Genomic DNA, 15,158 nt, shown 5'->3' with positions numbered 1-15,158 from the left:
TTGTCATCCAATTTTATTCAAACTTAAAAGCAAGGACTCCAGGAAGGGTTGCCACGGTTACACAGTCCAGTGTCGACTGGTGATCTAAATTCAACTTAATACATTAACTTCCCATGTCCCTGATTAATGCACAGCTTGAAACGTGTCTCTCTTGTCCACCCCTCAATGTTCCCCTTTCAGTGAACCAATGAGCAACGTTCCTGTTTAGATTAGCCATTTTCAATGCTGGTTATCTTTGCATTGTATCACGATCACCTAACACTTGTTTAACCAGCTGCTATCTCTGTCTTTTTAGTGTCTCCACTCTCAGGACACGTGTAAACAGAAGCTGCTCAATGTACCACGTCAAACATTGACTGCCCCCTAACGAAGATATGAGGTATGTACAATGATGTGGTACTTTGTGATTCTATGCTACATTCTTTATGAATACAGGTTACTCCACTTCAACCAGTTATATTGTAAGGTCAGTTTCTGTGTAGTGTTTCAGATTTGTGCTCCATGAGCCCCTTCTTGCCCCTCCGAAGGTCTCTGATCTCGATACCAAGTAAATACAGGACCAATATCGCAGGTACCGATCCTATACCGATACTTTTTAATATTCAAGGTTAATGCATCATCAAAGTCCTAAATCTGGATGAATTTTCATGACCTTTATTTTTTATGATTTTTTCCTTTGGTTTATTAAGCCCCGTTCATTATGTAGTTTTAATCACTAACTTATGGCTGGTGTCGGCTGGGAACAAAAAGCGGTCTGTTATGGAGTTGATGGAGGGAGAAGAGAAGAGCCCAGTGGCTGCAGAACTGTGGCCGTTTATTCCTCTTTTTAATGCACGCGGAGCAAATACGGTCATTTCACACACACACACACACCCACCCACCCACACACCACACACACACACACACACACACACACACACACACACACACACACACACACACACACACACACACACACACACACACACACCTGCAGTATAACAAAAACTACACTTCCCAAAATCAAAACATGCTACAAAGCACCTGCCATTTAAAGTGACAGGCTCAGCAAGTAACGCAGGAGAAAACGGGAGAGAAACTAAAATTCAGAATAGCCTCTCCTACTTCCTTACCTATCCCTGGACAACCTTAACCAGCCGTACAATTAGTAAAAAAAAAAAAAAATGTAAGGAAATTCATAATAGCCTATATGTGAAATACTTTCTTTATTATTTTCTGTAACAATGACTTGTTTGTTGCTGAGGATTAACCCTTTGAGTTTACAGTCTTGGGGTGTGTGGTGCTGCTTCATCTTCAAGACTCAATCTTTGGTTTGCCAGTTTTTTTACCCTAGAAGATGTATTCAGCTCTAATTCTGCCCGAGCACGAGTGACTGGGTGAACGAGTCGATGAACGTGATGACTCGTGAGTCACCGTTCAGCGAAGTGACTCACGGGTTTTGACCGATTCGCTCAATCTCAACCATCACTACAGCGAGAGAGCCGGGACGGAGGACAGCTCGGAGCTCTCCCGGTGAACACGGACTCATCTTCCCGCTGTGGCCGAGCCCCCGGGCGGACACTCGGAGCTCTCTGCCCCGCTACATGCGCTCACCCGCCGGGTCTCATGCAGCGCGCGGAGACGCCGGAGCCGTAGCCCAGATTGGAGCGAGGACATAACGACCGACTGACCGCCATGGCAGCGTCCGAGCTGTACACCAAGGTAAAGCGGGAGCCGCGCTCCATCCGCCCTCTGATCGATGCACATCCCAGATCATCGATGTTCTGTCCTCACTTCTGCCGTTTGATTTGATCGACACACCCGCGGACACTTGACGTTCGCGTCCTGAAACGAGCAGGAGGCTCCGCAGTGGCTTCTCCTTCGAATGAATGAAATCGGCCTTGATCGCGTTCAAAACACGTGTTTTTTGGTGTTTTTCTGGTGTTTGTAAAGTGATGATCGATGCCAGTTTAAAAGGGCGTAGCGGACATCAGGGCTCCATATGAGCAGATGCGACACGGTCGCCTCGTTTTCCTCCCCTCAGTCGTCCTTTTGCAACATAACGCCTCCAAACCCCGGTTTAAATCTCTCTGTCGTCTATTGTTTATTTTGTTGTCGGTGTTACAGATCCATCATGTTTTCCCCTCTTTGAGCTTCATGTTTTCCACCATCCCCTCTCTGGAAGCAGAGGAGGAGGCTGTGATGATGCAAAGGCGGCGCCAGCCATCATGGAGGCTGTTTTTTTTTTTGTTGTTTTTTTGGGGGGGGGGGGTTCTTTCCCTATTTAAATCTTAATATTCGGCTGTAGCTCAAACATGCACACCCATATTTCTTTTGTTTACATTCTATTGCGATTGTGTGGTTGTGAGGCGAGTCCAGCGTGGTCGGATGTACCAGGGATGCTGCGATGAATGCAGCATCCGTATCCTTTAGCATCCTCATCCTCATCCTCCATCCAGAGCGCTGGGAGGAGGCCCCAGCCAGGCGCTCCACTGGAGGCAGCACAACACTGCTGCCCAGGAGGCCTGTCTCACTCCGGAGCTCACAAGGTCACAAGTGCTGCTGCTGCTGCTGCTGCTGCCAGTGGGTGAAAATGTGAAGCGGTGAGATAAAGAAAGTCTGCTTTCTCTACGTGAAAGAGAGGAGATGAGTCACCCATCCCCCCCCCTCCTCTGACAGCTGGCGTGCCCGGCTTGGAGAGAGCGTCTGTGGTGGAAGGAAGACGTGATGATTAGTGGGGAAAAGCTGTGCTGGGCTGCAGCGATTCTTTATAAATGAGAGAGATTCCTCTTCCAGCAGCACCTCGGAGGCTTGGGAGGGGTGTGGTGTTTGAAGGAATTCAGACGGGCTCAAAACGACTCTGTGGGTTACGCTGACGTCGGCCACGACCCCTAAATAATACTATTCTCCTTATAGGAAATCAGCGAAGGACCAAAATGTATCATCAGCCGAAGTCCTTTTCTTGAGCAAAACATCCAAACAATCACTGATTTAAGCTTCTCTAATCCCCGTTGAAATGAGCCGTACTTACATCTTACAGCATTGATTTGGTGAAACGTGCAACTGTGAAGATAAAACTTTCAGGAGAGTTCAGGAGTTGGACTGTGAATATGTCATTATCAAGCCTTTTAACAGACCAGCCACTTTAAAACCTGCTTAAGCTAAACGTCGGCGAGGGCAATAATTACCTTCGGCAATGAAAGTTGGGCAACCAACAAAGTTGCCAGCGAAGGGGATGTTTCCGTCTGCTCGCTAACCGTTTCTAAATGATTCTCCAAAAACTGTGAAAAAACGTCCCATACAAAGCGGATGGGAGTGGTACCTCATGGAGATCAGTGTCTGTTGCCATGGAGACACTCTCTGCTCAGTGTTTCACATAGTGATGTAGCTCCCTGAGCTACCCAGTTAGCATCGATACGAGCTAAAGGCTATCATGCTAGTGATGCTAACTCGGTTCCTCGATATTTTCTGGCCTCATGAGACTTTTGATGACCGTTGTTCACTTTCAGTGATGAATCCTTAAAATGACTGGCAGATATAAAAACTCCACTCACATGATTCATTTACTGCACTGCGGGGATGTTGCCTGCTTTCACTCCTTTTAGAGGGAAGGATTGATGCAGTGGATCTGCTTAAGTTGCACAAAGGTGTACGTTTACAACCATCCACCCGCCAAACCGCGGCAGTTATCGACGGAAGCTGCTGAGTCGGTCTCCTCTGCCAGCTGCAGCTCGCAGCCCTCCGTCAGCTCAGCCGTCCACTTGCATGAGAATCTCTCGGGCCGTTAAATGGCTTCAATTTCAGGTGGATGTTTGGACGTCGGCGCGGCTGCTGGGAAATCCAAAGTTGGCTTCCTGCTTTGAATGGTGTGTTTTAGAGGGCGGCCTCTGATCTCAGACCCCTCTCTGTGGTTCACTTTTATAGCGCAGGGGTGGAAAACCCTCTCCCCTTTGTGTGTGTGAGTCAGTCTAATAGAAGCTTATTGAGCGGGTCCGAGCTGAACACACACACACACACACACACACACACACACACACACACACCCACACACACACACACAGCATCAGATTCTGCTCCCGTCTGACTTGACCGCCAGCGTAAAGAGAGTCGAGTCAGAGGTGAAGGTCTTTCCATAAGACCCGAGTCAGCCTGCTCTTTTCAGCGAAGGAGTGAGTGAGTAAAATAGTGTAGTGTAAGAGCAAGGGTGGGAAAGCGAGGGGGGAGGTGGGCGAGCGAGGGAGTGGCAGCCGTGAAGTTTCAGTATACGACTCAAAGATCCAAAGAATATTCTCAACACACAACCTTCAAGTGTGAGTGTTTTTCTGTGCCATAACATAACGACGTGTCATTATTCTATAGATTATTTTACAGTCCCTGGACTTTATTGATGATCGTGGTGTTGATCGAGTGTCGTCCAGTCAAACAGGAAGTACTCTAATGACTCCTTCAATCCGAGCTTCGTAGTTTATTCATACATTTTATTTTTTATTCAGTTTTCACTGCTTAGCATTTCTCTGTTTCTGAAACAAATAAGCTATTCTATTCTATTCGATTTGATTCTATTTCCAATATCTAAGTTTAATTTCTTTCATTGCTTTTGTTTGGCTTTAGTTTTCTGTGTTTTTTGCTTGGAAACCAACAGCTTGTGAGTGTTTCTTCCGTATCAAATACATTTTTTCCTCTTTTAACGATAACAACACCTTAAATATGAGGCTCTGTAAACGTCATTAGTACCTGTGCTGGACTCCGTCAATGGTTTCTTTGTAGGCACACGGACAAGCCGCTCCCTGCTTCACTTACAGCCCCCGTTTAATAAAACACAGTGGAGTTTTGTAAGTTTATGACTTGTAAAAAAAACGAAGATTTCATCCAGAATCGAACAAATGTCATGTTCCAAGGGGAAAATTGATTTTGTTTTGATTATCAAATTAAGTGGAATAAGCACATGTTTTCTGCACTGGGGTTATATAAAGGCCCTGCCATGGGGTCTGAAGAGAGAACACAGAGAAAACCTCAGACAAGTTCAAACTTCCACATGTTTGGAATAGATGATTCACTTCAGTCGTCCTCAGAGCGTACACTATATACAGTCAGTGTGTGTTCTTACCCTAGACATCGGTTGTATTGCTATACCGACAACACTAAACATGAAACTACTTTGTAAAGCAGATGTCATCTTTATTCATCAGAAATTCAAATTATGAAATATGTAAGGATATAGACATATTTATTAGAGCTTAGCAGATTGACAAATAGTTCTACCTTTTATAGCTTAAAAATCTTTCTAAATGTCTGGAAGAGATTTTTCCAGTGTGTTGTCAAATTTGTATAAACTTTGATATGAATGACTGATTCCTGCTGTCTTACAGTACATATCTAGCACAGATGTGCTCCGGTTCTGAGACTTTCAATACATTATTTCTAGTTTGAAATATGGAAGTTACTAAATGTGGCCACTTGCCTGATGAAGGGTTGAATTAGCACCTCAGTGAAGCTGATCACATCATTATTCTGTACATTGCAGTCGACGTGGTGCCTTCAGGGTCACTCTGATGTAAGACTGGATCATAAAATGCCTCAAGTCATTACTTCAGCATTACGTATGCTTTTTATTCCAATGTATTGCTTTTAGCTTTATTGTTATATTTTTATGTATTTGCTCGTCCGCTTGTATTTATGTCGCCCTATATTGGTTAATCAGGTTTTTTTTATTTTTTTATTTTTTAAACGTTTCTTTTAGTTTTGTTCTCTTCCTTGTTTGTGATGTGATGTGTGACTAGAATAATTTCAACTGGTCGTACCAAAGAAAGTGAAAACTAAATCATAGGGTGAAAACACAGTGGCCTCTTCCATGTTGTTGGAGGGATTACACAGTCACTGCATGTGGACACTTCGGGGGGAATCAGATCCCAGTTTCTTGTGGGTCAGTGAAGAGTGAACACGTCGAGCACGCTGCGCACAAGGCCGCATGCCGGCGGGTGAAGTCGCTCGGCGGTGAGCGTATCGGGCAGCAGCTGACGGAGGGGAAAGCACCTGCTGTTACATCACTTGTTGGGGTGCTGCCAGAAGCACAGCGTGTCTGATCCCTTCAGCTCGCAGACGGCAGTGCGGCGGTTTGGTTTCGACTGGAAGTGAATCATCATTTTGGTTCATTGAGCGCAGTGGTACAGTAGGAGGTAAATCAAAACTAGAACGGGCACACTGAGCCTGATGTATTGGCTGCTTTTTCTTTAATGAATACAGCTGCTGGGTTGCTCTTCATCACAGTTGATTTGGGCCTGCTGTGCTTTTTGTTTAAAAACCCTGAGAAGTGGCACCAATGCTGAGGTTTCCTGTGAATATTCACTCCCGTGTGTTGTTCAGTCACTTTAAGGCAGGAGTGTCCAACATACAGCCTCACAGGGCAAAAAAAAAAGAAAAAAGCGCCATCTCACAGAGAAAGGAGGCTCACGGCTTTACTCTGAAGGCCGCGGAGCTGCAACTTCCGCATTGGTGATGCGACTATCGCTGCGTAATGACGTTACATACCTGCGTCGTTACGTGGCGTTCACAACCCCGCCCACATTTTAACTGCTCTCTCTCTGATGGGACGGCACAACAGAGTTGGTGTCTGGCTAACTCCGCTCCGACTCGTACTGCGCAGTGGGACCCAGGCCTAACATGCGTGTCGGTGATCCGATCCTATGTGGCGAGCCCCGACGCAGACTGTTCACACTTTTCCGTAGCATGTGTTTTAAGGCTCACCACTTCGAGTTGTATTACTACCTCTGTGCATCTTCTGCTAAACGGTCAAACGGCCTGTCTTGCGGTTATTACCCCCAGTCTGTCCAAAGACGAGGGGCCCCAGACGGTCTCCTCTGCCAAGGCTGTCGTAAGACACCGTGTCTCTGCAGACTCCCAGGCACGGGGGTCTGCAGAGACTGAGGGGCCTTTCTCTGGATTTTCCTCGAGGAAGCATCATTAAAATTGACTTTATGTTGAGATAGCAATTGTTCACGAATGTTTTAATACACATCTGCACTAAAATGAAGGAGAATCTGGAGTCGTTCAGATATTTGTATTGCACATTGGACTGTGTGTGGCCCAGAAACTAAAACGAGCTTAATGCTCCTGCTCTAAGAAGTTTTGTTACTAAGTTTTAAAAGAAAAATTGCTGGAGGTTTGCAGGCTGTCAATGTATGTCTCTATTTAGGAAACTGCAGCACTCTTACTGAAACTGAACTCCCTCGGATCCATAACAGTCACTATTTGTTTGCTGGAGGTGTTGGCTGGACTTCTGTAAGCGACGGCTTCTACTCGCTCCGGTGTCTGGTTTATTTTTTGCGACTCTGTCAGTAGTTGGGGAGCATGTGCATTAGATTACTGAGATAACCTGGTTAAAGTAATTGCGCCGTCATGTTGTATACACTCTGGCATGCAGTCACCGCAAACAACACACTAAGGGTAGCTGCAGAGGCAGACTAAGAAAACGAGATGTTCACTTAAGTGTGACCAATCTGCAATAAGACTTAAGTTATTGTCATAATACGAGAGGCGAAGGGTTATCATTATATTTGAAGTTGCTGTTCAGTGTTTAAATCAACACATGACTGCATGTCACTGTTACTGAACAGAAGAATTACAGACGAAGAGAAGTATCTCGGCAGTGTATTACAAAACAATATTCAACCGTTTATCTCATTTGTATGTTTGGGAGCAGGGACGCATCTCGACATCCCATCTGAAAAACAGCACTGAAACGCTCACATACCTGCAGGATACAAGCTTCAGCTTTATTACTCTTGTGTTGTCAGTCTGTGGTTGTTTTTTTGGAAACACGGTCAGTAGTTTATGGGGGGGAAAAAAAACAAAAACTCCTGTTTGTGTCCCGGAGAGCCCGTGAGCATCACAACTCATGTGATCGGTAAAGGAAGCCGGGATGTCTGCTGACGGACAGCCGGGTTAACCAGTCAGCTGTGAAACTCTCCTTGGTGAAGGCTGCTTGTGTATCGCGGACACAATGGGAAGATTTCATCATCTGGCCGTGGAGCTCACTGGCTGATCACTCAGCGGCTGGTCGTGTGCGGCTGCAGGCATCCGGGGAAAACCAGCAGACTCACAAGAATGAGCGAGAAGCCTGCTGAGCAGACAAGATGAACCGGGAGTTGGAGTATATGTTTGTGGAAGTAAGTTGTTGCTTCTCTGAAGCTTTAAAGGGATTTCTTTCATTCATTGGGTTTAAAGTCGGAGAGCTCCTTAAGATGTTAGTCCTCTGATATTTTGAAGGAAAACTAATATTTTAGTTGGTTTCTTCACAAATCTTCAGTTTTAAGATTTATGTCTGATTTTGGTATCGTTGCTTCCCTGATGGGGACCGGGGAGCTTCGGTCCTGACACACCCTTGAACACAGTTATGTCACTGAAAGCAGCGGGACAGTAATAACAACCGATGAGCTACAAATCACATTTCGGCCTGCGCTCACTTTGGTATCTGAACAACAACTATCTTTGTGAGAAAAGAAAGTAATTTGAATCCCTGGAACCAGTTCGGCTTTTCCCTGGATGTTTTATGTCCACGGGACGGCACGTCGGACTTTGCAGGCGGTGGGAAGCAGTTTGTTCTTTCAGATCCTGGTCACATTTTCATGTCGAAGCATTTTTACATTTTTACAACTCGGCTTTTTTAACATTGTGTTTGGTTTTAGCGAGAAAAAAATTGGTAGAGAAAACTTTAGATTTCTGAGAAGCTGGTATTATTCTCTGTGTCTGTCGGTGGCGGTCACACGGTGTGGGACTGGCGATCACTTCTCGCACAGATCCCTCATCCAGGAGAGCACAGCACTTCTTTTACACTACTCCGAGATTGAGCACAGGACAAACTAATGGGATTAAGTTGTGGGCAGCATCACAGCTTCTTAGCAAGAGACTCTGATCTTCGGCTGTCACCAGACCATTGGCACGCCAGCAGTGCCAAAAGGCAGAGTTCTCTACTGGGCGGGTTGAGACTTCCTCCACCCTACCAAACTCTCTCCATCGGTGCTGCGGAGGTCTCCGAACCTCTGCGTCATGCTGCGTCTGCCCAGCTGAGCAGAAAAACAGCAGATTCTCACATGAGGGGCATCATGTGACGGGGGCTCCTGCAGTCTGGGACTCCTCTGACGGCCAAAAACACGGTTCACATGCCACTGCTCCTGCTGCTCGCCTCTGCAGGACTGTGGTGTAAAATGTGTTTATCTATTTGTGCTCCGCTCTGCTTTCCAGTGTCCAGTTCGCTTGTTTAAATTCCTCTGAACATGAGGAATGAAATCCTCTAACATGAAGAGTTTCTTCCGGATTATTGCAGAGTAAAGAAGCTGTGAATGTGACTCGGTACAGTGAAGAAGTAGCCTGCTTGTTGTTCCCTGAAGTTTGTATTGGGATTATGGGCCAGATTATACTTCTTTTAATCACTTTTTGGGATAAATGCAAAGCCCCAACAGACGCATCCAAAGTACGTCTCAAAAATCTCAGATGGGAAAAAGATTTTCCTGCAAATCTGATCAGGGTTTCCGTCCGTTCTCCTTGTGTTAAGAGGTAAGTGATCAGGGAAGGAAAAGCCAGCAAAGGTTCAGAGGAGTCGCTTCCACTTTCCAGGCCGCAGTGAAAGCTCAGAGCTCCGTATTAGCCGGGTGAAGTCTCTCTAATCTGCTGTTGACTCTCAGCAGATTTGTACACACTTCTCACGGACTCATGGCCACAGACGTACACCTCAACGTACTCACCTCACACACACACATACACACACACACCGATGTCCTGATTTCAGCACACCGTTGGTGTCCTTCAAAAACGAGGCACTGCAGTGGCGTCACAGGGCGGAAAGCCGTCTGTTTAACACACTCAAAATCAGCTTTATCCATCTTCAGATAGTTGAGATTTGTATTTAATCTTGTTTGCGCTGGTTTTGATGGTAAGAGGTTTAGTTATGCTGAACCCATCATATTGGCTCTTTTTGATCAGCGTCTGTGCTCCTACCTGTGATTCTGGATGGGATCAGATCCCAAGCAGAGGCTTCGAAGTAGCAGTAGCAGGTGGTGGGTACATGCAGCCATATGGGGCTGTAATAAAATTGCGGTGTCGTTGACTGGAATAGGATTAGCTGGTGTTAAACCCTGGAGTTAGCCTAATCAGGACCTGCTCTATTGTCTCAGTTAAACCAGGATTAGCATCAACTCGGCTTCGAACCTCCAATAGGAACCTTTTCTCTCCGGCTCTGTACTGTAACTGTGGACCACACTAACTTTTACTGACCTCATCTGAGGTAGATAATGTCCGTCTGTTGCTCTCGTCGGGGAATTCATCGTCCTGACCGCCTTGAGATGAAGTGGTGCTTTGAGATGTTTGAACTGTGAATGCAGCAGCAGCACAATGCTGCCAGTGTGCTCGCCTCGCAAAATCCACGCCATCATCCAATATGATCGATTAAAGCAATGTGTTTTCTCGCTAATCGTGTGGCATCAGTTTTACACACTCTGTTTAATTTGTCTTGCGAGGAAATCTCTGGAAGTGGATTTATGTCCTCTGTGGCTCAGGAGGAGTTTGACCTGAATGAAGTCAGAGTGATGCCATCAAGGTCGGCTCAGCGAGAGCAGGACTTTGTGATGCGGCGCAAACGTTACACACACCAAATATGTTGTCGGTCTGCAGGAGATTGCATCATGGGAAATGTAGTGTTTTTGCAGCTGGAGGGATTTTAAGAAAGATTCTTTCTTTTTTGGTTAGAAACAAAAAGCAATTTTGTTTCTTGTGAGTGTCTGAACTTCACAGAAGTTTATCTCTGAACTCCTCTTTGAAAAACCAGATCAGAAGTCACTTTGCTGAATTTCTACTTCCATGTATTGAAATGAAAGAAGACGCGGAAAGTTGCACATTAAACTTGCCGTTATGTTTGCAGGTGAAAGTAGAATTGTTTTCATGCACGTATTCTTTTTATTTGAGCCACATTGGAATCGTGTCTCTTTGCATTGTTGTGACTGCTCATGCTGCAGGCTCAAGGTTGCTGGTGCCACTGACGTAGCTGCTCATCCTCAGATGCCCCTCTTCCTCTCCGTCTGCCTCTCACACCAGCCCGACGGCCGTCCGTCGCTCCATCTCGTCCTCTCTTGAAAGCAGACGGATTCACTGCGCCCCTGACTCATCACTTTTCTCTCTCTCGCTTCCAGTTTCTGCTCTATTACGGCTTCGGTTTTATTGTGGATTATGACGCCTTTGAAGCACGTGAACGTCTGCCAGTGTGTGTGTGTGTGTGTGTGTGTGTGTGTGTGTGTGTGTGTGTGTGTGTGTGTGTGTGTGTGTGTGTGTGTGTGTGGTCAACCTTCACCTCTCCTCTTGTTTGAAATCTCTGTCGGTCTATAAATATGATTCATCGCCACTGCAGCTCCACTGTAGTGCTTTCTCTTTGTCTTCTGCTTGATGCATGTGTGCAGAGGAAATGTGCAAATTGGCAGCACACTTTAGTGTTAACTAATCGTGAATAATGGTGCATTGCACGTGGTTTGTGTGTCTGTTTGATGCTGAGGATCAGGAATTGAGCTCAGTGATGCCTCTGTGAGGTGTGATGCTGCTCTAAACTCCAGCTATTTTTAGCCTCTTCTCCTCCTCCTCCTCCCCTCTTTCTCTCTCCCCCCTCTCTCTGTTGCTAGGAAGCTGGTTGCTGGGACGGTGTCCTGCAGAGACCAAAAAGATGCAATGACCAATGAAAATGTTGGAAAAGTGAAAATCAGACCTCCTTGTTGTAACTGCAGCTCTTACTGTACCTCCAGTTTTGGCTCCATGTGACATATTAAATGCTAGAAGGTTATTAAAACCACCTGATGACACACTGGTCTTTAGTAACATGCAGTATTGCTGCAGCTTGTCCTTATTACTCCTCATACCCATGTACCCTCAAGGATTACTCACACATTCCCAGTGTTTTAAACACACGGGATACTACTCACACGTCAAAGCAAGATCTGGTTACGCAGCATTCGTCTGTATTAACTTAATCTATATTATGCCACATTTATATTATTCATGAGACACTTTCACACAACAAACACAACATCCAAAATATGATGAAATAATTTGTTGTGGAATTTGCTACTTCTTGTTCCCCTTTTCAGTTTTTAGGAAGTCTCCATGCAATTACATTTGTTTTCTTATTGATGGTCGTAGAAATAATTAAGTCCCTTCATCTATTCTGTATGCAGAATACTTCATTTATTCATTTATTTGTTGTTCTGTGCAAAAAGCATGTATTATCAGAGGGTTTTTTTAGTTAACATTTAACTTAAGTTTCTCTTATTGTAACACATTTTTCCAATATTTTAAAACCCACCCACCTCTTGGTACATTTTCTGATATTGCATTCAATAGACTTCTTTTTTTGAGCAATTTTTTATTTTCATTTGTAATATATTATACACAACATATATACGTGTGAAGGAGAAAAAAAACACCCACACCAAAGGAAACTCCAGCTCACAAAAACAATCGTCAAGTTGACAAAATCTAGTCACAGATTATGTCAGTTTATTTTATCTTACCATGAATTGTCTTGTCAATTCAGTACGTTTTAAACTCAACACCTCAATATGGTTTCCACTGAAATCTTATAGTCATGTTAAGATGCTCTTCTAGTGTGTTTTGTGATCAGGTTTTTATTTACACTATATTCAATACAACATGTGATTATATGTGTAACGAAATATTTACTGAAAAATATAAAACCTTTATGTGGACGATCTCAGACTTTTATTCTAACATAGACTCCGTTAAATCAGCTAATACCTGCTGTTTGTCTGTTGACTGTGATTTATTCTTTTTTTTTATATAGATATGTCGATTGGTGCCGGCGTGTCTGAATGTTAAGTTTTGACCGTACAGTGTGAGAACTCTGTGTCTTTGGTTCAGCTCTTATTATAAATTTTTCATCGAACGTGTGTTGGTGAAAGAACAGCCCATATATTATTTAAAAATCTTTCATATCTATATACAGTAAAGCTGGCTTCAGACATTTAGCACAGGCTGAGCACAGAGACACAGCTTCTCTCTCTCAGCTCAAAAACTCCACCAAAAATATTCATTGTCAAGTTTCATATTTTTATCACTTTGCGTTCATTTATTTCCTCCGATATTGACCAATCATGTCCTATCGTTGTTTACTGCCACTCGGTGGGAAACATTAGACCGCGGTAAACAATATTGATCACATTGTCTGGCGCTCCTATCGAGGTGGAGACAGGAGATCCTGTAGTGATTCTCGCCTAAAAGAGGAGACTGGGCCTGAGGGTCTTTCTGTGCATGTCGGTGCTTGTGTCCTGCCACAGTTCAATAACTTATGTTCATTATTGACTCTAAAATTGCCAGTATGTGTGAATGTGACTGTTTTCCCTGTGATTGACTGGCGGCCAGTCCAGACCCCTGACCTTAAGATGGATAAAGCTGTATATAGAAGAGAAATCAATGGACATATGGATAATTTAGGGGCCTTGTTGGGAGCCGGGGCTTTATAGATAAACTAGAACTAGAAGTAAAAAGGTGAAATAGTGTCCGTTCATGCCACTATACAAGGTAGATAAAGCCAGTCTGAGCTTTTATAGCCAATGAGAGAAAATGGTAAATGGACTTTACTTGTATGGCGTCTCTCAGCTGCTTGAGCAGCTCCAAAGCGCTTTACATTGTTCATCACATTCACTCATTCACACACATATTCACACACCAATGGCGGCTGCAGCCTTGCAGTGCGCCGTCACTCCAATGGGAGCAGTTCTGGGGTTCAGTGTCTCGCCCAAGGACATTTGAGCATTTAGACAGGTGGAGATGGCAATCAAACCTGCAACCTTCCGATCGGTGAGACAACCGCTCTACCAACCGAGACACGTCGCCATGCAGAAGGTGTTTTTGTCCATGACGTCACCACCCATCCAGATGATCGCTGGTGCGGCGACACATGTAATTAACTCGTTTTTTCTCTCGCCATGAGGCCTCTCTCTCTCTCTCTCTCTCTCTCTCTCTCTCTCTCTCTCTCTCTCTCTCTCTCGCCTCTGTGAAATGATCATCTGCGGTTTATGTAACGAAGGCCCCTCAACAAGAAAGTGTCATTCACATATTTGTGTTCTCGCAGTTCACTGCTGGTGATCTGACTTACATTTTGAAGGTCCTCACCTTCAAGCTCTCTTCATTTCTTATATAATGTGTTTGAGAAAAAAACGACTTGATTTTGAGGTTTTTCTTCATACTCCGATCACCACACAGTCATCCAGTGAACTCTAGTTGAGTGTGTGTGTGAGAGCTCAGACCCGCTCTTGCATCTGTGAGCTGAATTCTTGAGACATGTGACCGGCAGTGTTCATCTCTGTTTTTTCCACATGTCTGTGATCAGCTGATTGCCTCCAGTCACAAGTCTGTAAGACCAGAAACGGTTCATTAGGAGTGTGTGTTTCTGTGACTGTGTTTTCTTCAGAATTTCAGTAATGACCATGCAGTATCCACAACCGGGTTCTTTACTGGTCATAAGCTACTATCTGTTTATTAGTTTGTTCCCACAGCTTCATGAGCTCATGACCGTGAGACATAGACGCCAGTGTTTTCAGTGTGGACGGGCCATTTAATTGTTTGCAGAAAGGAAGCTTTTATTAAAACTCATCCCATCGATTCCCTGAGTGATTCTTTTCTGTACCAATGAATAAGTTAAACATTGAGTAAAAGAAAATAAACTGTTATTGTGCAGACAGGGTAGTAATGATTCTATATAATGTGTTTTCTTTCAATAAAACACCCGTTTAAATAGATGCAGATTATTTTGATGCACACTGTCGTATTGGTACAGATACAGTATCATCATTGACAAAAAACTTCTTTTTTTTATGACAAACCAGTGACGTGTGTGGCTCGTCTCCTTCTCCTTTGATTAATGGAATTGTATGAATACTGAACTGAGTTCAGATCCACCCTCTCGGTCGTTATTTCGGCCAATCTGGTTATTTTCAAGTTAGTTTCAACCACAAATGTCTCTTTCTTCAACACTCAATCATTTCTGTGAAATATTATGTCCATTTTGCCAGAACCTGTGTTATTTTCTGCGTGAAGAGTGAAGTGTTGCCAAAGGTTTGAAGTTTGATTCCACTATCGTGCGTGTGTGCAACTCATGGCAGTGAAAGGAATAAAGCAAGATGCCT

The 15,158-nt window shown here is 44.4% G+C and overlaps 1 protein-coding gene across 1 annotated transcript in view; it reads left to right on the top strand.

The window, feature by feature from the left end:
* Positions 1-1,674: 1,674 nt before the first annotated feature.
* myo5aa (myosin VAa) overlaps positions 1,675-15,158 on the top strand; it is a gene marked incomplete at both ends in the record, with an annotated part of 49,760 nt that continues 36,276 nt past the window's right edge. Inside the window, one exon of the mRNA XM_080458739.1 lies at positions 1,675-1,701. Coding sequence (XP_080314865.1) covers positions 1,675-1,701 — 27 coding nt within the window. The remainder of the gene's footprint in view (positions 1,702-15,158) is intronic.

Source organism: Lipophrys pholis (genome assembly GCF_963383615.2).
Source record: "Lipophrys pholis genome assembly, chromosome: 2".
NCBI classification, from domain to species: Eukaryota; Metazoa; Chordata; class Actinopteri; order Blenniiformes; family Blenniidae; genus Lipophrys; species Lipophrys pholis.
The sequence above is the reverse complement of the archived record's forward strand: the minus strand, read 5'-3'. Positions and strand labels throughout refer to the sequence as shown.